The 25,489-nt window shown below is 45.4% G+C and overlaps 1 protein-coding gene across 2 annotated transcripts in view; it reads left to right on the top strand.

Moving 5' to 3' along the window:
- Window positions 1–24,750, top strand: part of LOC138498008 (probable flap endonuclease 1 homolog) — a 240,901-nt gene extending 216,151 nt beyond the window's left edge. Inside the window, exons 9-11 of one of the 2 annotated variants that reach the window (XM_069621789.1) lie at window positions 1,839–1,990; window positions 9,782–9,929; window positions 19,921–24,750. In XM_069621789.1, coding sequence (XP_069477890.1) covers window positions 1,839–1,990; window positions 9,782–9,929; window positions 19,921–20,028 — 408 coding nt within the window. In that variant the 3' untranslated portion in view covers window positions 20,029–24,750. The remainder of the gene's footprint in view (window positions 1–1,838; window positions 1,991–9,781; window positions 9,930–19,920) is intronic. The other variant, XM_069621790.1, reaches the window with a different exon arrangement.
- The last annotated feature ends 739 nt before the right edge of the window (window positions 24,751–25,489 follow it).

Genomic DNA, 25,489 nt, shown 5'->3' with positions numbered 1-25,489 from the left:
CTACCTGAGATCACTCTCTTGTAACAGCGCCTCGATGCCCCTGGGCTGCCAGTGCGCTTTACAAATGCAAATAAATAAAAATAAATAAATAAATCACAGCCTTGACTCTCTATCCATGTTATCTTCCTTTAAGAGAGGTTTAGCTTCCCTTTTTTGTCAGGTGTGTTAACCTCCCATTAGGGTTATTGGTTGCAGTATCCTCAACAGAGGGTGGTACGCAAGTTCCGTAACAGACACAATCAGTGATTTGAAGAGCAGCTCAAAGGCCATCTGGTGTGAGGGCGGGGGAAGCGAAGCCCAGAAACAGAGGGCAGCTTGGGGGACAGTGAGAACTACACATGCATGACTCTTGATTTCCCTGTGGGCAACTTGTGGGAGGGTTGTGTTCATCTGATTTTGGTGCAAGGAAGCAGCAGAGATTCGGGGCGGTCAGTGACGCATTAGTCAGTGGCTGCCTCTGGAATTGATTGGACAAGACATGTGCCATCGAGTGACACTGGGGAAGAGGAGCAGGAGAAGCCGGGATTCCCTGAGGTCAGCAGGTCAAGAGTGACGCTCACCGAATTTTAGTGGAAGTGAGCACCAACGATTTGGTGAGGTGGGTGGCTCACCAGACCGTGAATGAACTACACATTTGTAACAACATGTCAGGACCCAAATGACGCAGGGGGAGACGTGTTGCTCATGTTTTTTTCACTTGCTCTCTGCACTGGGGATGCTATACTCCCCCCTTGGAGCTTGCTGTGGAATACAGGGAGGGAACATGGAAAGCCCTGTTGCAGACCACATCACAGTCACTCACTATGCCAGTAAATAGGGGCCTTACTCCTCCACCCAGGTCTCAGGATAACATTTGCGGGGGTGATTTTTTTTAGTGCTCATTTTTGGAAGTTGGGCCTAAACAGATTTTCTCAGTGAGTTAAAAGGCAATCTTTGTTAATGATTGGGGCATTTGTGAGGTGACATATGCTTTCTTAGAGCCCAGTATTTAGTATAAAAGCTGGGGGTCATTCACAGAAAATATTCACAAGCAAGACCAGCCCTAGGCATTTGAGACACCAGGCCATGGCGTACCCTGTGTAGGGCCAGACAAGACACACAAAACAAATGGAGAAAAACTGGCCTGGTGGAGCCCGGCCTCACAAGTGAGTAGGACATATGTAAAGCATACATTTAGGCAGACAACTATCCTAAGGCTCTGCTCAGCCTCACCCTCATGAGAATGTGCAAGACAGGCACAAATCGGATATTTGGGTTTATGTCTAAAGATTCAATTTAGGAACAACACCCAATTCGGCAGGCCGAATCAGTTGTTTTTGCTATTGTCGCCCTGGGTTGCCAATTAGGTAACCTGGGGTGCTGACAGCAATGTTCATTCATACAAAATACTTATGCAAGATGGCCGCCAGGGAGCTGGAAGATGGGGCTGCAAGCAGTGTCTCTCTTCCATTTCCATGGTGGCCAGCAGGGACACAGAGCGCCGCTGAAGGAATTCGATGTTGCTCAGAACGCTGGCTAAGATCGTGAGATTCAGCTCGCGATCCAAGCAACCTGATTGGTTGCTTCACGTGCCCCGGGAGTTAATGGAAGATATTGGCTGTCTCCCTCTCTCGGTCCTCGAACAAACATGTTGCCTTTCCAGTAGTTCGAATGCTGTTGCCTCTCAGAGCTGGAATTGGCATGCAGTATGGTGTATGCATGCAGCATATTGGCCAAATGCTCCCTTTTAATAGTCTCTTTTTAGGGTGGCATGGACTCTCTCACTGCAGTGCAATGTGTCAGAGTTACTGGAAATTGTGCCACCAATTGATAATCTGGCCCTCTTTCCCATTATGCAGAAGCACCCCGTCCCCGATGACTGGCGCTACGAGGAGGCCCGCATGCTGTTTCTGCGGCCCAGCGTTGCTGATGTAAGCCGCGTCCAGCTGGAGTGGGCAGAACCGGATGAGGAGAAGTTGGTCCAGTTTCTCTCCCATCAGAAGCGCATGAAGTAGGTTCTGTTCTCTTCCTTTACTTCTCCCCTCTTCTAAAGGTCATTCCTACAAGGACCATCCGCCCCAGGATGAATTCTTAGGTAATTCACAGTTAATGCACATGCTAAGGTTCAAGAGGCGGGAGAAAGTAGTAGAGGCAAGAGGAGAAAGGGAGGGGCTTCAGGAAATGTTAGTAGCCTAGACCTGTAGGAACTAATTTACTACTTAAACCAGAAATACAAGGAGGGGGGAATTGGTGGGAGGGAGTTGAAGGGGCGGGAATTGGGGGCATCAGGGTTTGTGGGGGAGTAGGGCTTATTAAATTGATGGCAGATGAGTATGACCAGCACAGCCAGGTCCTCACTCTTTGTTGTGAAATGATGGACCCCACTTGCAGCCTTATTTTGACGCCCATAGTAAAGGGGCCAGAACTTAATTTACAGGTGGAGACAAGCACTGCGCCTCTAAAATACTTTTGCCAGCTATATACCAATGGCATCTTCTACGCAGGAGTGGGGGACTGGGCGTAAGGCTCGCTCCATCACCATGCAGAAAATACCCACATCATCTGCACCTCCATCTAATGTTGCTGCGGGCGGGGTGGCATGCACTTTACACCTGAGGGATTAATTTGAATGCTGGCTGCCATGCATGCACCAGGGGTCTGGCGTTACCACTTCTTTTGTGTTAATTGTAATTGTAATTGGTTATTTATAATGCTCTTAATACCCAGAGGTTTCTAAGCGCGGAACCAGGGGTGGAACCTGTGTTGCTCGGCGATGTCTTGCATCCGAGACGAGCGCATTGCCCCTGAGCTATCCTCCCGAGACAAAAAAGCATGGGAGCCCAGGATCAAGCATACTACTATGCCTACATTTACACCCCTACCACAAAGCAATCAAAATTACACTTTTCATCCAACTTATCAATGATCCCTTGAGAGGCTACCTTTACACTGCGGTAAGCCCACTGTGTCTGCCCACTAGTGAATGCTCACGCTCATTTTACACACACTGCTCCTGATAGCAGGTACGCCCATGCTTTAGCTCCCTCCCTCCGCTCACCCCCTCTATTACTACATGCATATATGATATGATTTTGTATTTATAACGCCCCTGTGCACAAGTGTTTCTAGGCACCACAAGACAAGTGAGGGGAGACAGAGGGAAGACGAGACAAACAATCCTACTAGGCTTTGTGCCATTTGAATCGTGCAAGTGCGACAAAGAGAAGTGCATGGGGAAGGGAGAGGGAGAAGTGCAGAGGTGAGGGGTTGAGGAAGTGCAGTCAGGGCAGTATGGCTCTGAGTAAGTGCAGCCAGGGCAGTGCGGCTCAGGGTAGGCCCAAGGAGGCAGGGGCCTGTAGGAGTAGCAGTTACAGCCCTAAGTGCACGGTAGGCCCGGAGGCAGTGCAAGGTTGACTGGTCAAGGAGGAACCTGGTACCCAGTGAGGCTCTGAGGGCACCAAGCAACTAGTCAGGGCAGGAGACAGGTAGGTTAGCAAGGAAGTGAGAGAGAGAAGGCAGAGGAGAAAAGGATGATCTGGAGCAGTTTCTGGACTTTCAGGTGGTCCGGTTCAAGTCTGAGAGGGGCAGGGAGGCAGTTCCAGAGGAAGGTATTTAGGTAGAGAGAGTTGGATATAGGAAGGGCCCCGGCCACAGAAAGCCTTGTGGACGATGCAGAGTGTCTTGAACTTGATCCTTGCTGCCACCGGAAGCCAGTGGAGAGATTTCAGGGGTGGAGAGATGCAGTCCCCGGGCTTGAGGCCAAGGATAAGTCTTGCAGTCCTGTTCTGGATTAGTTGCAGGGGGCGACGAGTAGAGGTAGGCTGATTGAGGAAGAGGCTGTTGCACTAGTCCACCCTGGAGAGAACCAGGGCTCTGGAGACAATGAGCTTCTGGGGGAAGGTGAGAACATGTAGAATATCCCTGAGGAGATGCAGCTGGAAGTGGGCCTTCTTGGCAAGGTCTGTGATGTGCGGAGAGAAGGAGAGAGTGGAGTTGAAGATGATACCAAGGGTTTTTGCCTCACAGGAAGGCGAGGGTAGAGGGCCCAAGGAGAGCAGCCAGAGTGAGAGAGGGAAAGTGGGAGCAGGGGTTCCAATGAGAAGGATCCCAGTAGGATCTCAGTCTTACTGGCATTAAGGCAGAGATCGTTGGAGGCGCACCAATACTGAATGGTGGATAGACAGTCAGGAATGAGTGAGGAAGGAGAGGATTCTGAGGGGAGCCTGAAGGAGAGCTGAGTGTCATCTGCATAACACTGAAAGTTAGAAAAGAAGTCGGAGATCCGGTGGGCCGAAGGGGCCAGATGGATATTGAAGAGCCAGGATGACAGGATAGAGCCCGGGAGGACCCCACATGTGGAGAGAGAGGTGGTGGAGAGAAAGGATCCAAGTTGGATGTGCGAGGGTCAGTCCAGGAGGAAGGAGGTCAGCCACACCAGGTTCTCATGGAGTCGATTGATCAGGATGGCATGATTGACCGTGTCAAAAGTAGAGCAAAGGTCATCGAGGATGAGGACCGAGAGAGAGCTGTGATCAAGATTAGAGAGCAGATCTTCACAGGTGTTCAGGAGAGCAGTTTCTGTGCTTCCGGCTGCTCTGAAGCCAGACTGATGGTCATGAAGACTACCAACAGATTCAGTGTGTAGAGTAAGATGGGAGATGGCCAGCTCTTCCAGGAGTTTTCCCAGGAATGGATTGATAGAAATCGGGCAATAGTTTGCCGGACAGGTAGGATTGGCAGAGGGCTTTTTTAGGGGTCAGGGACTGCACAAGGTGCACAAGGGAGTGCTTGAGGAGAGAGGGGAAAGATCCAGTGGCGAAAGACTTATTACAGAAATTGGCCAAGGCTGGAGCGAAGGTGGCAATGTGGTCCTTAATAGTTCTGGAAGAGCAGGGGAGCATCTGTTTGGACCACACTTTCATCGATCGGATTTGTCTAGAAACATTGTCAGGTGTTCTCGGAAAGAGAGGGAGGAAAGAGATAGAGGAGAGGGGGAGGTGGCAAAAGGAGCTTGGGAGAGGTGGAGAGAGAGAGAGAGAGAGAGGGGGAGAGAGAGGAAGAGGAAAGCGAGGACCGGATGTCCTTTGTTTTAGTGGTGAAATGAGAAGCCAGAGCCGTACAGAGGGCCGGGAGGGAACAGGAGACTGCCGTAGGATTGGCCAGCTCCCTGCAGATTGTATAGATATATTCAATTTCCACTGATCTAGTTCAACAGGTCACTTTCTGGATCTTTTGAATGCTGTGTTTTGGTGCAGCGCTTTGGGTGCCGGGCATTTCAGTGCGGTGCTTTTGGCGCAGTTCCCTTTTAGGCGTGCTAGATATTTATGTTTTCCTTGACTATATTGTCAACCAAAGCATGGAAAAAAGCAGTGCTTTGGTTGACAGTATATTTAAGCAAACAGTAGCCGCTCAGCATATGGAGCTGCACTGTGAGTGCAGCTCCATGGAGAAAAAGGTCGCAGTGTCACGCATGTTATGTTTGCAGGACACAGCAACCTATTTCTGCCTGGAGCGTTGGAGACACAAGTTGCAATTCTCCTAAATGATCACTAGATGGCGAGCTATGCATAGCATGTAATTCTCCAACGGATTCAAACGAAGACGCACACTGCGAAGCAGCGCTTTGGGCGCCGGCCGTTTCGGCGCGGCAAGTTTTGGCGCAGGTCGCTTTTAGGCTCACTCTGTTGGCCGTGGCCATCAGGGTGCAGGGAATTGCACGCCTTGATATTTATGTTTTACTTAACTATATTGTCAACCAAAGCACGGGAAAATGCAGTGCTTTGGTTGACAGAACATTTAAGTAAACAGTAGCTGCTCAGAACATGGAGCTGCACTGTGAGTGCACCTCCATGCAGAAATAGGTTTGAATCCGTTGGAGAATTACATGCTAGGGATAGCTCGCCATCTAGTGGTTGTTCAAGAGAATCGCCACTTGTTTACTTAACTGAAAGTAACCCCTATTGTTGCAGGATAAGCCGTAACCTGAGGCCCTGTACATGGAACAGTTTGGAGTGTGTGGTCTAGTTTAGAATGGATGGCAGAAACGAGGTTGTGATTGTGGGCAACACTGAGAGGGAGCGAAATAGTGATTTACCCAGAATCACACTTTTATGGACAAGTGCAGGCACTAGAGACCAGATCTCTCGGTTACCAGGGAAGCAGTTTTTTGTACATGTGCCATCGGGACCCATTTCAATATGTAGGTGATTCTTCAGTGCTGGTTTTCTTTTTTGTATTCTTGGACGTATAGTCCTGGACCTATGATAGGAAACCTGCAAGTACCAGAATGCCAAGAAAAATACAGGACTTGGGTGGCACTTAGCAACTGGACCAATCCTCCCTCTTAATAATACTTACAATGTACATAATGGGATATTCAAACTTGTCTATTAATGATCTTCCACTATTTTCTCCTAATAGTTTTGTTCTTCACAGTCAGTTTAATATTTTACACCGTATTCGCTCTTATGCTCCTGTGGGGTCAGAGGAGAGCACAGGAATGTGTTGGGGAGAGGTGAAAGGTGTTGAGTATCGGGGGAAATAATTGGATTACTTTGTTGTAATTCACTTCAATGCAATTACTCTGTGTCGTGGTAATTTAAATATCTATGTTCGGGGACAAGGGGTATAATGGGGTGGGAAGGGTAGGGAGTGGATCTGAGGGGAGCTGGGGGGTAAGAAGGGACCCCATTATATAAAAAAGTAAACAAAAAAAAGAGTAATTGCATGAAAGTCAATAACAAAGTAATTCACTTCGATGTAACAACGTAGAACCCACCAAAGAATATTAATTTTATTTATTTATTTATTGGATATTTGTAAAGCGCCTATCCAACCAATGGTTTTTCAAGGCGCCGCAAGACAAAAAAGGGTGGGGGACACAAGGGAGAAATATAACAATAACGGTCCCAGTAGGCCATGTGAAATTCGGATCGTTCAAGTGCAGTAACAAGAATTGCGAGGGAAAAAATGGGGGGTTGCCGGTCTGGGTGAAATGCGAAGTGCAAGGGAGGGAGGTGCAGGGAAAGGAGGAGAGAGTGCAAGTGATGGGGGTGTTCACTCACAGAGGGGTGGTGGAGGAGGGGGAGAGGGCCACAGGGGCTAGGAAAGTGCTGAGGGGAGACCAGGGGGGCAAGTGCATGGGATTTCATGGGGTGCAGGGGAGAGGGTCCACATGCTAAGTGTGAGCAGGGAGAGGCTGTGCAGGTGCCCTGTAGAACTCATAGGGAACCAGGCAGCCTGTCATTGCAGCAGACAGGATGTTAGCAGGGGAGGGGGAAGGAAGAACAGAAAAGGAGGGTCTTGAGGAGGCTCGGGAACTTAAGGATGTCCGGCTCAAGCCTGTCCGTCAGGGAGACCATTCCAGAGATCTACCCCTACTCTCTGCTTAGAGAAGCGGCTGATCTGCAGAGAGTTGGAGCTGGAATACCAGAGGACTCTAGCATGGAGGTACTTAGGAAGAGAGAGTTGGGTGTAGCTGGGTCCCAGGCCCTAGAAAGCCTTGTGGATGATGCAGAGGGTCTTGAAATTGATCCTAGTAGCAACAGGAGCCAGTGGGGAGATCTTAAGTCTGGAGAGATGCAGTCTCTGGGCTTGAGGCCAAGGATAAGTCTTGCAGTCCTATTCTGAATTAGTTGAAGGGGGAGACGGGGTGATAAAGGTAAATTTAGGAAGAGGCTGCTGCAGTAGTCCAGCCTAGAGAGGACAAGAGCTCTGGAGACATTGAGTTCTGGGGGAAGGTGAGGAAAGGGAAAAGGCCTCTGAGGAGGTGCGGCTGAAAGTGGGCCTTCCTGGCAAGGTCCGCGATGTGAGGAGAGAAGGAGAGAGAGAAGTCAAAGAGGACACCAAGGTTTTTTGCTTCACAGGATGGTGAGGGTAGGGCAGCCAGAGGGTAGGAGGCATGGAGGGAGCTGGGGTCCCAATGATAAGGATCTCGGTCTTACTGGCATTAAGGCAGAGATCATTAGCAGCACACCAAGCCTGAATAGCAGTCAGACTGTCAGTGGTGAACGAGTGTCATGATTCCTGCCCCTCATGTCCCCAGCCCTCCAAGATGTCAGGCTGGAGCCAGGCCACGATCACCTACATGGCCCTCAAGTGCCTCTCCATCCCTCCAAAGACCCACTTGGAGTCAGACTTGGCACTTGTGGCACCAGACTCACTCACTCCCATAGGATAACATTGGGGATTGGACTTGTAGTGCATTGATGGGGACAAGATGGATGCCCCCACATATTTCGATTCCCAGAACTGCATGTGCAGTCTAGTCTTTTGGGTGTGGTTCAGCCCAGAGACACCTGGGATACCCAGAGACTATTTAAGTCACGCCCAGGCTGAGAGACGTGCTTTGTGTTTTCTGCACCTGCAGCGTGACATTCATCGAGTTCGGATCGGTCTCCAGTAGGCCTGCATCTTTCTTCTGTGCTCAGCTCCTGCAAGAACAAGAACACCGTTAGGAACAGCCTTACCTTGCGGCGCATCTGCCCATCATTCATTGTTCCTTCTGTTCTGCGGGCTTCTTCGGTGGTGTCATTCCCATCCCGGCACGCCGCTTCCTAAGGAAAAGGGAAAAGAACAGAAAAAAGGCATTAGTAAGCATTCAGCAAATCTTTGCTTATTTTTTAAAAACTGTATGAGCTTCAAACGCTTACCTGAATCCCAGCCGCTCTGGGGGAACTCTGTCTCTGGAACTTCTCATCCATCTGCAAGAGGGAAAAGACACTCCAGGTTAGCGTGGAAACATCTAGAGGCGCCGCATACCGCGCTTACTCACCGCATTTCTTCTTCATAACTGGCATCCACGCTGAAAATGTTGCGGCACCTAAAAGATACAGAAAAAGAACTCAGTTCAATGCAAATACGAAAGGGTCACATCGCGCATCGCGCTCTCACTCACCTTCAGCGCTACTCATCTCAGCAGCACGTCATCATCCCCGGACGCCGGCCATCATCTAAGGAAGGAAAGGAACAAAGTTAGAGAATTGTTCAAAAGACTCATTATATTTAACAGTCGGACTCTTGCCAGTGAAGTAACTAGGCAGCAACGAGCCCACATCAATCAATGTGCCCCTGCGCTGAAAGCAGGACGGAGAGCACACTTTCCAAGAAAACAAGGTGAGCTGTGGATGAAAGGGAGGGGTTGGACCCCGGGGAAGAAGGGGTTCAAGCACACAGAGACAATAGGGAGTTAAACTCTACCAATCCTGTGTTTCAGGCCCAGTCTCCAGTCGAGTAGACTCCAGGGAAGGGTTTGAGGTCATAAGAGGTTAGAACAGGCTGAGTGACGTCCCCGTGGATACCAGGTGAGCGTTACAACGAGGAGGAGGAAGAGGAGGTAGAGGGAAGCTTGAAGGAGAGCTGCATGTCATCTGCATAACACTGGAGGTACGGAGGGAAGGAGGAGATCAGGTGGCCCAGAGGGGCCAGGTAGATAAGTTCTGTACAGGATAACAAAATGCAAGTACAAGTCCTTATTCAGATTAAACAGCTACAAGGAAGCCCCTGATTCCAAGGTTATTCAATTCAAATTAATTTTAAATAATGATCCTCAGGTGGTCGGCGGAGATTTCCTCAACAGCAAAAATAAATGAAATCCAAGTCAGGATATCAGGTAACACCACGACCTTCACTGCCTGATTGCACTTGCCCAAATGCACTTCCATGACATGTATTTTAATTATGGTAAAGGAGACAGAGCTTGGGCATAGACTATTATATAGGTTGCTGGGTCCTGCAAACATAACATGCCGTAGATATCTTTTTAAAGGTGCACGGTTGATGACCAGCTATGTCTTGGGTTTAGGGAGGTGCGCGTCCGCGGCAGGATGAACAAGATGCGCATGGCACAGTCCAAGAAAAGGAAGGGTGAGCAGCAGCAACAGGCACCCAAGAAGAGACAGAGTGCAATGGGAGAGTTCTTTCCCGTCAAAAAGATCGCCAGCCAAGGGAAGGTGAGTGTGTCAAAGGGCAGTAGGTACATGTGGAGGTGCTGTGCCCTGCCCGGTGAGTATTGTGATCTATTATTATATACACAACACACATTTAAATGCATAGATAATAAATACATTGTTTTTGGGTATCCAGTCTTTATAACGAAATTTGTATGTAGACATGCATGTATACCGAAATTTTACAAATGTATGTGGGTGTGGGGTAAAGGGTTAAATATTGTGGGGAAACGGTTGGGGTGGGGTTTTAGTGGTGGGAAACAGCGGTTTTGGCGGCCCTCCGCCCCAAAAAAAAGAACAAATACAAATTGTTATGTTTGTCGTTGCCAAATTTTCAGTATATGTGCATTTGTTATAAAATATGTCATTATAAAGAAATGTACCTGTTATTGTATTTATTAACATATAAAGTACTTTACTCCAAAGTGCTGTACATAATTAATGACCGGGTACAGTAAAACAGACAGGATGTAATTTCAATACAGAAAAGAACAGTAAGAAATAGAACAAGACAGAAGAAAACCATAGGAAACATGCAATGTAAAGACGGTCCAGATACCCATCACGATGCCCGTCTGGCAAAGGGAACAAATGTGCCAGGCAAACAAAAAGAACATTTCAAGAAAGTCCATAAAAACCTAGAGTATGTGAAGAACAACATTAAAGAATTAAATGCATCCAGTGTGTCTGTTGCGTGCATTCCCTTAACTGCAGTGGCAATTGCTAAACCCACCAACCTCTGAAGGCCCTTCATTTGGTCAGGGACAAATTACACATCCTTCCCCTGTTAGAGACTAAGGAGACATATTAGAGACTTCCGGATTGAACAAATACAGAGGTCCACACCTGTCCTGACGCCCCCCTCCCTCTCCTCTTTTCTTCTCTATGCTCCTTCCCTCTATCTTCCTGCCCGCGCTGGCACAGTGGGGAAACCCCCTCCTGTGTAAAGTCCCATTCCAACATGCAGTGAAATGGCTGCCAGAAAAGGGAGGTATAATTCAAAAGCGCACCAAAGCTAATACCACGGCCGCACCACTGCCCAATTGTGCTTCTCCGTGGTAAGACTGCGCTTTGGCTGCTTCTTTCGCACCTTCTCTCTCTGGCCCCTGCTGATACCGTCTCTGATACCGGCTTTCCACCAGGTTGGGATTCTTCTGTTCCTCGTCCAGTCCTTCCTCACCCTCTACTTTTGTTTCCCCTACATTACGTGCCATATTGTTGAACACCTGTTTGTTGGTGGCGCATACACTTGGCATGTATGATATTCTTCAAGATCCTGATCCTGAATTGGTTTGCATTACCGAGACTTGGCTTTCTGCAACTTCTTCTCCAGTCCACCTGTTGCTGGATGCAACCGAGATGTGGACCGAGATGCAACTCTTCCTCCAGGCTGCGTGGCAATTATCCGTAAGGATGATTTGTCTTGCTCGCGTTTCCCGTTTAGTTGTGATGTTAAAATTGAAGCTTTACTCACGCGTGTTGTTGTTTACCATTTTTGACACTTCATATACTTGTGGTCTACCATGCCCCACCATCTGACTCAGTATTTCTGAAATCTTTTTCTCCATTTATCACTGGCCTAGCCTTGTCTTACGGACATTGGTGCGTGATTGGTGACTTTAATGTTTGGTTTGAGGCTTTGGAGGATTCTTTCACGCTTTCCCTGATTTGCTGTATACAAGCTGTTCTTCTACATCAATTTATTTTGGGGCCAACTCACGTCAAGGCACACACACACTAAAGGGCCTCATTATAGGTTTTGCAGTGTGGGAAAAGTGGCGATAAAAGTGGCAGTATTCTGTGACTGCCAATTTTCCTGCACTGCAAATCCGCCAGTATTTCTGGCACCGGTTTTACTGGTGCCGGAAATACCATAAATCCCCCCCATGGGGCCCTATGGGACTCCACGAAATGGAGATTTACTGCGATTGCCAGCACTTGGAATATCCAGGTAATACCAGGATATCACGCGCTGGGAACAACAGGTCAATTTCCCGGTATCCTGACAGAATTACCGGTGGGATACCGGGAAACTTATAATGAGGGCCTTGATCTTATTTTTGCTTATCTTTAATTGGCTCGTGTGTCCCCTGATTTACCCTTGAATTGGACCTATTTTTTTATTGCTTTTGAAATTCTTCATCCTGCTCCTCATATCTTTACTCCTCAGTTGAAATCCTGACAGAGGAATCGGAAGTCGGTACACCCTTCAGTTTTGGCTGAGTTAGTTTACTCTAACCTTTCTCTTCTTTCTATTGGTTCCCCTTCTTATCCTTTGATACATGTTATCTACGGCTTTTTCGGAAGCAGCTAATACTTTAGCGCCTCTGAAATGTATCCGAAAACCTTTGCGTCCCTCGGTTTACATCTGACCGTTCTCTTTTTCTCCTACGATTACGCCAGTTGATCTTAAATGCCATCTAAATTATGATTCATCGGCCAAGGTTATTTTTAAAGATAGTCTGGCCTGCTACCACAAATCTATTAAAGCAGCCAATTGTCTTTATAATGCAGAGTCCTTGCTGTCTGCTGAAAATACACCTAAGATTTAATTCCAGACTGTAAGAGACTTGACATCTCCTAGGCTTTTGCCCTCTGCCCCTGCCCCTCAGAGCTTGTGTAACAACCTGTCCGATTTATTCCTTCATTAAATTTAGACGATTAGGACTAACACTGTTCATGCCGATCGTCCCGTAGTTATCTCTATTCCTTTCCCTTCTTCCCTGCAGCGGGATACATTTCTACTGGGTCTTAATGCCTTTCCGCTTACAGACTGTGTGGCAGTGACTTAGGCCACTTTGAGCCTCAAATTGGCCTCTCGTTTGGATGCCATTCCACTTCGCCTTCTTAAATTGATGTTTGGCCATATTAACAAGATTCTTGTTGCGGCGATCAACCACTCTCTGTCCTTTGACCAGAACCCGGAACCCTAATACATGCCTTAGTGGTCTCGCTTGTCAAAAAGCCTACACATGGTGGTTCTGTTCCCCAAAATGTTGGCCCTATTTCTCTTCTTCCTTTTCTTATGAAGCTCTTGGAGGTTTTGGTTACCCCTCAGTTAAGAAATGTTCTTGAAACTTCAAATAGTCTGGATCCTTTTCAGTTAGGCTTTCGTCCGCTAATGGGTGCAGAATCAGTTCTTGTATCAGTGATTGACGATCTCACCATTATTCGGGAGCAGAGTAGGGTGGCTGGTCTTATTCTGTTGGATCTTTCCGCAGCTTTTAATACCATCGACCACGCCACCCTCCTAGCCAGGATGTGGGAGTCTGGTATCTCAGGCACAGCATTGGATTCGTTCTTTGCCTTTCTTTCCTCACGGTCTCAATATGTATCTATGTTTCCTTTTAAATCGAGCCCTGTTCCCATCACTTGTGATGTCCCTCAAGGGTCTGCACTTTCCCCATTGCTTTTTAACATCTATATTCATCCTTTGGCCAGCCCATCCATTCCCAAAGCTTTTGTTTGTATTCTTATGCCGATGACACCAATTGCCTTTTAGGCTCGACCTGCAGTGGGAGGTTACGACCGTCCATCTGAGTTCCTTCCTTGAAGCCGTTGGTGAGTGGGTGAGTCAACTGGGATAAGACAGAGGTGTTGGTTCTTCTTCCTATTAATTTTTGTGGACCCCTGTCTTTTGGCCGTCCTCCTTAGGTGCTGTTCCAGTTCTGGTCTAGTTGGTTAAAAATCCTGGCTTTAAAATCATGTTGTTGCTTTCACCCGACGCCCAGATTAGTGCCATCTGTAGTACTGGCTTATTAAAACTAGAACAACTGAAGACAGCGCTCCATCATATTCCCTCTAGTTTTCATGCTCCAGCCATTGCTGCCACTATTAAAGGCAGCCTTGACTAATGTAAAGCAACCTTGCTAGCCCAACCTTCCTATCACTTAAACTGCTTACAAATCATGCAGAACACAGCAGTGCTTCTGGCCACGGGTATTCCGTATAGCCAGCCAGTTTCTTAGCTCAGAGAAATCGCTATTGGCTCTCCATTTTGTCATGTATCTGGTTTAAAGTGCTTTGTTTGATCCATCGTGCGTTTCATGGCCATGGTTGCCTATGCCTTCAAGAGAAGTGTATCCCTTACTGTCCAGCCCGTATTTGCGATCCTCTTATTCTGCACTCCTTGTAAGGTTCCTCGTTGTCGACGTGTTCTCTGTGTCTGGTCCTAAGTTTTGGAGTTCTCTTCTTCATTTTTTGTGTAGTCCCACTAACCCGAAGGCCTCAGGGCGCTCACAGAGATAGAACATCAAAGAAACTACAGAAAACAGATACACGGAACAAAAGGAACAAAAGCACAATAACCAAGTTCCTTGTCAAAAAGGAAGGTCTTCAAGTGTTTGAGGGTAGTTGAGGCACTCTCCATAAGAACTGAGGGAAGTGTGTTCCACAGAGCAGGGGCCCAAAATTTGAAACTAGCTACACCAATTTTCTTGAGATTACCTTTTGGTTGGCTACGTCTTGTGGTGTTTGTAGCGTAGAGCACGTCTAAGAGGGGTCTTCTTCATTCTTGTAGTCAGATAGGGTGGCACCTCATCTTGGAGGCATTTAAAGACCATAACTAGGCCCTTAAAATGAATCCTTTGCTGGACTGGAAGCCAGTGCAAAATCCTCTGTGCCTCAGTGACGTGGGCAAGAAGTTTTAGCCCACAGACCGCGCGCACAGCATTATTCTGAGTTACCTGCAATTTTCTAATGTTAGCCTGGGAGGTCCCTACCAACAGACTATTGCAATTGTCCAGTTTTGTAGTTATGATTACATTCGTCAACCTTGGACAATTTGTCTGCCAAAAGGCAATCATCCACTAAATGAAATGCGGCCGAAAGATCTAAAAGCAGAAGTAGTGCCGTGTTTCCATCCTCGATAATGCCGGCAATATTAGATTTCAGGTCCAACAGGGCAGTCTCTGCCCCGTGATTAGGACGGAAACCAGACTGCTCTACCGCAAGAATGTCCTGGTATTCTACAAACATTTGTTATTGTTTGTACACAATTTTGTCCAGGATTTGTAATAGAAATGGAACATTTGTAATGGGACTATAGTTGCCCACCTCTGTGGGATCCAGGTTCTCTTTTTTCAGGAAAGGTGTGACCCATGCCTTTTTAATATTATCTGGGATGAAAGCTCCCTGAATGGATCGATTAACAATCCTGGTAACCCAAGGTGCTAAGGTTGAGATAAAGTACTTACATAATGAGGCTGGAAAAATGTCCCCCTTACATGAAGTTGGTTTTAGTTTACGCACTAAATCCAATACAGATAGATAGACTTGTGCTTCTTAGTTAATTTAAAATGAAAAGGTGTTATATCCATTTTAACATGCGTAGAGAGAACAAATTGGAGTCAAAAGAAAAAATAAACATAAAATGGTGATACAAAAACAGACATAAAAGCAAAAATAGCTGCTGGAGATATCATAAGCTAGGGAGAGATCCGCATTATGTCAAATTTACTATATGAACTAATGTAAAGTGGATTGGGAGTAAGCCAGTTCCAGCAACTAGCTCGTAAATATTTCTTCAAAGCTGGGATCAATCACTGCTAATGTTAATAAGTGATTGAAATAGTTTTAATAAGGATTATAAATATGAACTTATGATATGATAAGGCCCTTTACGGCGGTGGGAAAACCAAAACTATTTGGGGCAAAGAGATCATAATAACATTTTGAGGGAAAAATCTGTTTAAATATTTAATTCCTAGTAAATCAATCTATGGTATAAAAATACATTTACCTGGTTCAAACGCATCACATATTTTAAGGCCGAGAAGAACTAGAGTGACGTCAGGCTATTATAACTCATTAGCAAATGTAAGCAATGAATAGATAAGTTACTTAGAATGATACTAAAAAGTAGCATCAATCCAACTATTGGAAGATTGGTGAACAGGATCTGCGCTATCACTGGGCAGGGCAGAAGTATCTGTTTCCTTTCATTTGAGTTCCGATAAGGACTTAAATCATGAGTATCACCTCAGGCGCATGTTCTGTTATTCAACATCACTGTAAATGTACAGGGGCGGAATAAACCAAACCTTGCACCAAAATGACTTCGCTCATCCCATAGCGATAAAACACCTTCCTTCTTTCCACTGTTCGTTTGGATGCGTCTTGAGATAGATAAACTTGTGGTCATATTATTTCAGATGTCCATTGTATAACCAAATTTAGAACATTCATATCTTGGGAATGTTCTAGAAATTACACCATAATTCCCTTTTGGCTTAGTTGTATTGTTTGCTGATTACTTTGATGGAACCAGTTGGCGAGATCTGTGTATAGTGAACGCAGCCCAGGTTAATGTTTTAGGGATCTGAATGAAGAAGGAAGCAAAGAATTTAATGGGATCATACACCCCCCGAAATAGTTCCTGCAACGTTCATTTTCAAGGCCGTTGCATGAGATTTAAGCTTTACAATCTACTTCTAATTATATCAGGTTTGTGAAAGTAACCTCTAAATTGCAGCTTTTCTGTCTCTAATCCACAAATCTTGTTTCCTAGTTGTGTAATTTTTCAACAGTCATGAGCCAGCACAGTACTGGTCTCGGCCATACATTTTTCTGATCTCTCAACTCATGATATCAATGGACACCTCTCATCTCAAACCAATATAGGTATCCATACCTGGATCTGACAGAGAATAAGACACAGGTGAAGAGTAAATCTTAGCACCTTTGAGAGTAGATCCTAGTGCACCAATAATATTTTTCCTAAGGGTTGTCTTGACTCAGTCCCAACTTATGTTCAAAGAGAGCCTCTGAGAAAGAGGTGCAGTCTTTGGCCTTTATTTGTTTTAATCAAAGAACAATCAAAATAAGTCAGCAACCCGAAGACCTCATGAGCCTGGTCAAGCATTGTTGAATAGTCTTAATAAACAGGTTACCAGCTACAAAACTGGATTAAATGATTGGCCTCACAGAAGAAACCTTCTAATTTTCTTTTCTTTTTTTTAAAGAAAAGGAAATCAAACAATTCCATCCATCCCCATTTGTTTTCCCTTTCACATCATTTCTTAAAATGTTTTGGAATTAATCTGCTAAATCCTCTATTTAGATATGATCAGGTGTCCAATCTCTGAGTCTCTTTCAACAGCAGGTCGCCCCAATAGGGCGATACCCAGCCTTATACTCTTCCTTTGGGTTTGCCAAGGTATTTTTACCTCTGGAGGAGATCCCCAAGTCGTTGATCCCTTCTCAATACCCTTCATTTCCACTATGTCTCCATCTCTTTTTTCAAGTCCTTACCCTCCTATTGCTTACTTTATTTTGAGGATCTCTTTTACAAGTTTCATCACTGCGAATATTAGTGCATTCTGTTCTCCCATGAGGAGCCAGTTCCACCATTCATCGTTTGTCAAAGTTATTGATTCATACATATTTCCCCCCATATATTTGGATCTTGTCAATTCCAATGCCGGGCATTCTAATATCAGATGTTTCGTGGACTCCACTTGGTTCTTCTTTCCACAGAATCTACAGTCTGCTTCATTTGGGACCAGCTGTTTCCTTATGGCCATGATTTCTCTCGTTGGTAACACATTTAGACGTAACCTCAAGAATAGATCTCTCACTTTCGGGCATAGACATGTTTTCAGGTAGAGTGGTAGTTGTTTAATCACCCTGCATTCATAGGTAAGATTGAGTGCCATTTTATATTTCCCTTATTTTCCCAGAGTGTTGTTCCAATCTTGTAACCATAATTTTAGTTTAGCCCCCTCCGGGTTGTATTTTAGAGTCTCAATAGATATTTCCAATTCAGCCAACCATGATAGACATTGTCCTTCCATTCTCTCAGGATCCCCCTATTGGAATTCAGCATCCCTCTTTTTAGGATTTCAAAGGGTGGTTCAAATTCATCCAGTATGCACTTCCGATAGATGCTTAGGGATTTTCATAGAACTACTGACTGCAGCGATTGCAGCACCAGTTCATATCTTATTAAGTGAATTGGGAATGTTGTTGAGAGATGCAAAGCCTGCCACCAAAGGAGAGCCTCCAATAAGTTCCAGATTTCCCATGTCAGTGTCAGGAGGCCTTCTGCCTCACAGGTTAATATGGATATCAACTTCTGCTTATAGAAGATTATTAGCGGCTTCATAGTAAACTTCCCATATTTTCTGTGCAGACATTTAGCTTGAGTTGCTAGACTTTTGGCTTTTGCTCGTAGGTCTTCCTGCCAGGTTTGTTCATGAATGCTTCCATTCACTAAGACTCCTAGGTATCTCATCGAAGTCACCCGTTCCAGATTTGTGTTTGCTATATGCCATTTGAATTATTTTTTAGTGCCTACTCTCCCTGCACCCCATCCAAAACACATGACTTGAATTTTTTCCACATTTATTTCCAGGAGGTTGTTCTTCATATAGCTTTCCAGAGCTGTTAGGCTTCTTGGTAGGCCAATGGGGGTTCTATCCAGTATCACTAAATACATCACCCATGGCACTTGTTCATCCTTGATCCTCGGTGGGAAGGTTTGAATGTTTCCCTGATCCTTATTCATGTCTGGGATAAATAGGCTGTATATTGTGGGGACAAAGGGCACCCCTGTTTTCGGCCACGATGCGTCATAATTTTCTTGGATAGAGTCCCTTGTTGTGAAAGTCTTACTTGGATTGAGTTGTCCGAGTAAAGCGCCCGCATCGCATCTACTAGATCCCCTGATCTAGAAATCTTCTAATGTCATTACAAATTTGGTATTAACCTCCAATCCTGCGTATTGAATCTGTCTCCCACTTTGGAAGAGCCATGTCAAACCAATGCCATTGGTACAGCATTAGTTACAATAAGCTTGTGCCACCTACAGCATTCACATAAACAGATGATGGCACAGGAATAACGCCTAATTACCCTCTCCACTGGTTAGTGGAGAGGGTAATTTAAATACCAGGTGCTTCATTTTAAAATTATCTTGTCTAATAAACCAAAGAAAAAGTCCTCCAAATGCCTCCTTCTCCTCCAGAATACATCCTAGTAACTGGTGCAGGATTCTGCTGCTCGCTCTGCATATTTTTTATTTCAGAGCTAGGTTAGTTAGGCACAGCACTCAAAACCGGTCGTCCATCTTGGTTGTCTCAACAGCGCCTCCCTATAGTTCCCCATTTTTTCGGACGGCTACAGGTTAGCTTCAGCACTGCGATGTTGTGCAGCCACTGAGCCAAGCATTTCCTTTACTGGATTTCATGGAAGACACTATATAGTCTGTTGCGATAGATTATCTGTGTGCATGACGTGCCCGGATTAGCCCACACCAACACCAGGTCGAGGGCCTCACTAAAAAGAAAGGAATGACACAGCTAGCGGGCAGAGATCTAGTGGACGCCATAGGGTTTGTTTTCTCAAAGTGTGGTGGCTAACTACCAATTATATGTGAATGCAGTGAGGGTGGGAGTACCGTGAAATGGTGGAAAAAAAATGACCTACTGAGAAATTAAAGTCAAGCGTGGAGGCCATATTACACCAGCCAGACGTGCTCTACACTGGCTTCCAGTGGAGTCTAGAATCCTGTTCAGAGCCTTGCGATTATACAAAAATGCCTAGAGGGTAAAATGCCGGATTACTTACAACAGCTTCTCCCTATAAGAATTAACTTAAGAGCCCTGACATCCAATAATCAGCATCTTCTACCTGTTCCAAAATGTCGCACTGTAAAGGTGGCCAACTCAGCTTTATTCGCTATTGGGCCCACGGTCTGGAATGCTCTTCCTCTCGAGATGTGAAGCGCTGAATACATTTCTCATTAGGTGTTTTTGTATTCGATCATTTCTGGAGATACTGCGAGGGTGTGGGGTGACGGTGTGGATCAAGGGAGTTGGAACATTGTGGGGGGGCAGCTTTCTTTGCTAATGCAAGGACAATATCCGTTGGAAAAATGAACTAATGGGCTATCGTAAATTCATTGGCACAATATATGTTTGCTACTATATATCGTAAAGAGAATGTTCACCTGTTACTATTATGATATATGACTAGTGTCTGCTTCTTCCTGCAGGCGTTCAAGCCCCGGAGTATCGATGGGCGACAGAAGGTGGCAGCAGCAAAGTGCCGATCGCATCTCCCACAGCCGCCGGGTTCCACACTCAGCGTCCCTGGCGAGTGAGGATAGAACTTGGAGAGCGGAAGGATGGGATGTGGCAGCCACACACCTGTGGAGTCAGTAGGACATTGGCATTCATCCCAATGGCAGCCCTCTATTGGAAAATGTTTGGGAATATTTCAGCTCCAGACTTGGAATGAATGATGGTCTTCTGATTTTAGAGCTCTGTGTTTTTCGGGATGGATTGCTTGTTTCCTCTTTTTGGACTGTGGTCCACCGCAGACGCCATGGCGCATGCCTGCGGTGGGCAGAACCACCAACATATAATTACTCAGGGTGAATGTAGAGCACACCTGCAAGGGCGTAGAGCGCTGGGTGCAGCAACCACCAAGGCGAGGACTCAAGGATATCTGCACATACTAAGACATCTGCAACTAGGTGTCTGAGCACCACACAGACTTCAAGCATGTACGAGATCCGCAACATGCAAACATGATAAATGTTGATAAGCCGCTACGGGACAATAAGGGAATATTTTACACAAATATAGACAGAAAGTGGAAAGTTATTTCAAATCCAATAATGTTATCATGGCATTTTATCATGAAGTTTCCACAAACACACACATTTTTTTTGTAAGGCTGACACAAAACGGGTTACTGTGCTTAATGGCGTGATAATGAGGAGTCGCGGTGACATGATAAACGGCAGTGTGATTTTAGTACTTGTATTTCAATTATTTAAAATTTGCAGTTAACAGGAGAAATATTGCACCTGTGACTGATGTCACTTAATTCAGAAATGTTCTCCCATCCCTGAGTTGTGTGGGTTTGTAGACCATTAGCAAATGCTAGAGAAGTGACCTGGTGATGTATATGTATGAATACATACACACCCAAATTAGCACAGAATGTTGTAAGTGCTTAATTACTGCTGGGATATCAGTTCCTTGAATAATCACCACAGTGAAGTGGGATTCTGGGCAGAGAACGTGTAGGGTATGCAGCTTACTTAGGAAAGTCTGGCAGCAGATTGTGAGCTACCGCCAGTGGCGGTAGAGGAAGAGCGGTATGAGCGGGCTTCCTATGTGCTACTTCCCTTTGAGGCGGTATGGCATTCCTTTCGAGGGTGCTTTACAGGTGGGTGCTGCAACCACTCTTAGTCCATGCCAGGCACAAAAGTCTTCCCATGGGAAGAAGACGCTGTTTCCACAGGTGGCACATCGGGGGTTCCATGCCACCAGGGGCTATGGAGCGGAAAGAGCCTATGTGTAAAGTGTCTTGTATAGCACATCTGTTACTCCTTCAGGGACACTTTGGATGTGTTTGTGAGTGCCATTGTATGGTAGCTTTCCCCTTTCCCATGTAAACCATCATGTGCATTCAATGTCAGGCCTCTAAAGGCTTTCTTATTGAGGCCCCTGACACACCCCACAAGGTCGTACTGGGGTGTGAATATAGAAATTGTCATGATATAGTTCATAGCAGCAGCACCACACTGTGCCTCAATACAATTCATGCCAACATCAATCACCACACTGTGTCAGAACGTTCCAGAGCACAACGACCTCACAGTGGCATGAAACAAACCATAACATCGGCACTGCAGTGTGCTGTGATACATTCCTTACTATCATCACAATACGCGGCCACAATACGCTCTATACCACAAGGACTACACTGTGACATGACCAATCTAAATCAGGCTGCACTGCATTAATGAAAAGTCCATAGTGTCAGCACACACTGTGTAAAGACATAATCCATAGCTTGAGTATCACTCCGTGTTATGGCACTGTCCATAGGTACGGCATCACTCTATCATCATCATCACACAATCTGCATCAGCAACACACTGTGTCATGACACAGTTCATACTACTATCAGTACACGGTCCCAATACCCCAAAGAGCAAGCATCACATTGTGTGTTATAGTACATTCCATGATTCCATCACTATACTGTGTCACAACGCCTTATAGCCAAAGGACCTCACTGTGTTTTGACACAATCTACAACATCAGAACTGTGCCTATGCTTTTGACCCCATTCTCATGCACCAGTTGTGCATTATGTCAATATGCAATTACCAGCTGCCGTGGCGCTAGGCCTGTATTGTATGTTATTTTGTTATGTCTGTTCACTTTTCTTACTCCCAAGCTTATGCCCGATAACCCTACCACCTCACCCAGTAGCTACTCAAACTCTGATATCTCGATTGTAAAGGCCTCCTACTCGGAGGTTTGCTCTGTCTCCTGAATCGCTTCCTCTGAAAGTCATTTCTATCCGACATGCAAACATATAGACAATAAATAGAATAAATAATGCAACGCCAATCGCGTCAGCACACAATGTCCAGACACAATTCTAGCTTGAGTATCAAACTGTGTTATGACAATGTCCATAGTGTCAGCACACCATGTCCAGACACAATTCTAGCTTCAGTATCAAACTGTGTTATGACGCTGTCCATAGTGTCAGCACACAATATCCAGACACAATCCATTGCTTGAGTATCAAACTGTGTTATGACACTCTCCATAGTGTCAGCACACCATGTCCAGACACAATCCATGGCTTGAGTATCAAACTGTGTTATGACAATGTCCATAGTATCAGCACACAATGTCCAGACATAATCCATAGCTTGAGTATCAAACTGTGTTATGATGCTGTCCATAGTGTCAGCACACAATGTCCAGACACAATCCATTGCTTGAGTATCAAACTGTGTTATGACACTGTCCATAGTTTCAGCACACCATGTCCAGACACAATCCATAGCTTGAGTATCAAACTGTGTTATGACGCTGTCAATAGTGTCAGCACACAATGTCCAGACACAATCCATGGCTTGAGTATCAAACTGTGTTATGACAATGTCCATAGTATCAGCACACAATGTCCAGACACAATTCTAGCTTCAGTATCAAACTGTGTTATGACGCTGTCCATAGTGTCAGCACACAATATCCAGACACAATCCATTGCTTGAGTATCAAACTGTGTTATGACACTCTCCATAGTGTCAGCACACCATGTCCAGACACAATCCATGTCTTGAGTATCAAACTGTGTTATGACAATGTCCATAGTATCAGCACACAATGTCCAGACACAATTCTAGCTTCAGTATCAAACTGTGTTATGACGCTGTCCATAGTGTCAGCACACCATGTCCAGACACAATCCATTGCTTGAGTATCAAACGGTGTTATGACACTGTCCATAGTGTCAGCACACCATGTCCATACACAGTCCATGGCGTGAGTATCAAACTGTGTTATGACAATGTCCATAGTATCAGCACACAATTTCCAGACACAATCCATAGCTTGAGTATCAAACTGTGTTATGACGCTGTCCATAGTGTCAGCACACAATGTCCAGACACAATCCATGGCTTGAGTATCAAACTGTGTTATGACAATGTCCATAGTATCAGCACATAATGTCCAGACACAATTCTAGCTTCAGTATCAAACTGTGTTATGACGCTGTCCATAGTGTCAGCACACAATATCCAGACACAATCCATTGCTTGAGTATCAAACTGTGTTATGACACTCTCCATAGTGTCAGCACACCATGTCCAGACACAATCCATGGCTTGAGTATCAAACTGTGTCATGACAATGTCCATAGTATCAGCACACAATGTCCAGACACAATCCATAGCTTGAGTATCAAACTGTGTTATGACGCTGTCCATAGTGTCAGCACACAATATCCAGACACAATCCAATGCTTGAGTATCAAACTGTGTTATGACACTGTCCATAGTGTCAGCACACCATGTCCAGACACAATCCATGGCGTGAGTATCAAACTGTGTTATGACAATGTCCATAGTATCAGCACACAATGTCCAGACACAATCCATAGCTTAAGTATCAATCTGTGTTATGACACTGTCCGTAGTGTCAGCACACAATGCCTAGACACAATCCATAGCTTGAGTATCAATCTGTGTTATGACACTGTTCATATTGTCAGCGCACAATGTCCAGACACAATCTATAGCTTGAGAAGCAAACTTTGTTCTGAAACTATCATTGCCATTGCACCACCATGCCATAACACACTCTACAACATCAGCAACACACACTGTGTCATGATTCAATTCCTGTCACAGGCCTCACTGTGACGTTACTCAATCCATAGTCTCACCTTGTGCTATGATAGTGTCTGATATTAGCGCCACCCTGTGTCACTAACCAATCCATACCATAAGCACTTGGCTGTGTCCTGACACAATTCATCGCATCTGAGCTACACGGGCTACTGCCACATTCTAGAGTGTCACCATTGAACCAGTTTAAGATCTGCCGAAACGCAGAATGTATGCTCAAGGACCACATGCTTGGTAAAAGAACGGTCTCTCCATTGGCTCCCTGTTCTCAGCCGTATTCATTTGAAATCTCTGTATTGTTCATCGGGCCGTTTTATGGCACTAGTGCAGAGTATCTTCAAGCTGAATTCCGGCCTTATGTTCCTCTCCGTGCTCTTCGATCGGAAGATGCTTTGCTTATTCAGGTTCCACGCTTCAAGCGATCTCGAACCTTTGCGGTGACTGCGGCAGTCCTATGGCATCAACTTCCTCGTCCACTTGGGGCGATTGTAGACCATTTTCAATGTTTTCGTTCTTTGAACAGGAACCCGTTTTAGGCCGAGGTTTATGATCGAGGCTTTTGATGTCTCTAGGTTGGGTTCTTCTCAGCGTCAAGATGCCTCGATGGCGAAAGTTGTGTTTTACAAATAAAGAGAAATAACAGATCACCACTAATTGTTATGTTATGTTAAAGGTTCTTATAGCATGCATTATCTGCGTGGTATCTTGGCGCTATGGCGGATCTGTAATGCAAGAAAGGTGGCGGGGTGGTGGTTTGTAGGATTGAACGGGAAGAAAGAGCAAGAGAGCTGTGGTGTGCTGTTGGCAGCTTCAGTTCAGGGACACCGTTCACTGAGCGTAGGTGTGATTTTCAGGTTGGCGGCCGCCATGTTGTGTTGGGGGAGGATATGTGTGGATTGTTTCGTTGTTGTAAAGGTTGAATGTTTTGAATGGTTTTTTAATAGGATAAAATAAATAAATAAATGCATCAATAAATAAATAAAATAGAAATCAAAATACCTATGTCCATGCTACCCAAACGTTAGCTCTTAAATCATGTTATTAGAATAGTTACAGTGAAGAGTACAATTAAGGAAACAGGAGTTCCTTAAATGGTTGTTTTTTTGGAAGAGAGCATCCATAGGGACAGCGCCCTGAATAATCAGAATACAACTGACACAATTTGACTGCACAATAACGTGATTTGATTGTTTTGGATTGACAAAACAAAAGGTAAATAAACGCAACCTTTTAACATTTCTAAAGGGCTTGTCGAAGTTGGTTGGTTGGCCAGGCAATCTCTGACAACACTAAGCGCCCCTATACCAAAACCGTCCAAGCCCCCACTCTAATCAACACCACATCTCAACACACAAGCAACACAGGCCACACAAGGAACAACGCCACCTCAAGG

The sequence above is a fragment of the Ambystoma mexicanum genome, chromosome 5q, assembly GCF_040938575.1.
Source record: "Ambystoma mexicanum isolate Mex_15411 chromosome 5q, UKY_AmexF1_1, whole genome shotgun sequence".
In the NCBI taxonomy this organism is placed as follows: Eukaryota; Metazoa; Chordata; class Amphibia; order Caudata; family Ambystomatidae; genus Ambystoma; species Ambystoma mexicanum.
Note: the sequence above shows the minus strand (reverse complement) of the source record. Positions and strands in the feature narration are given on the sequence as shown.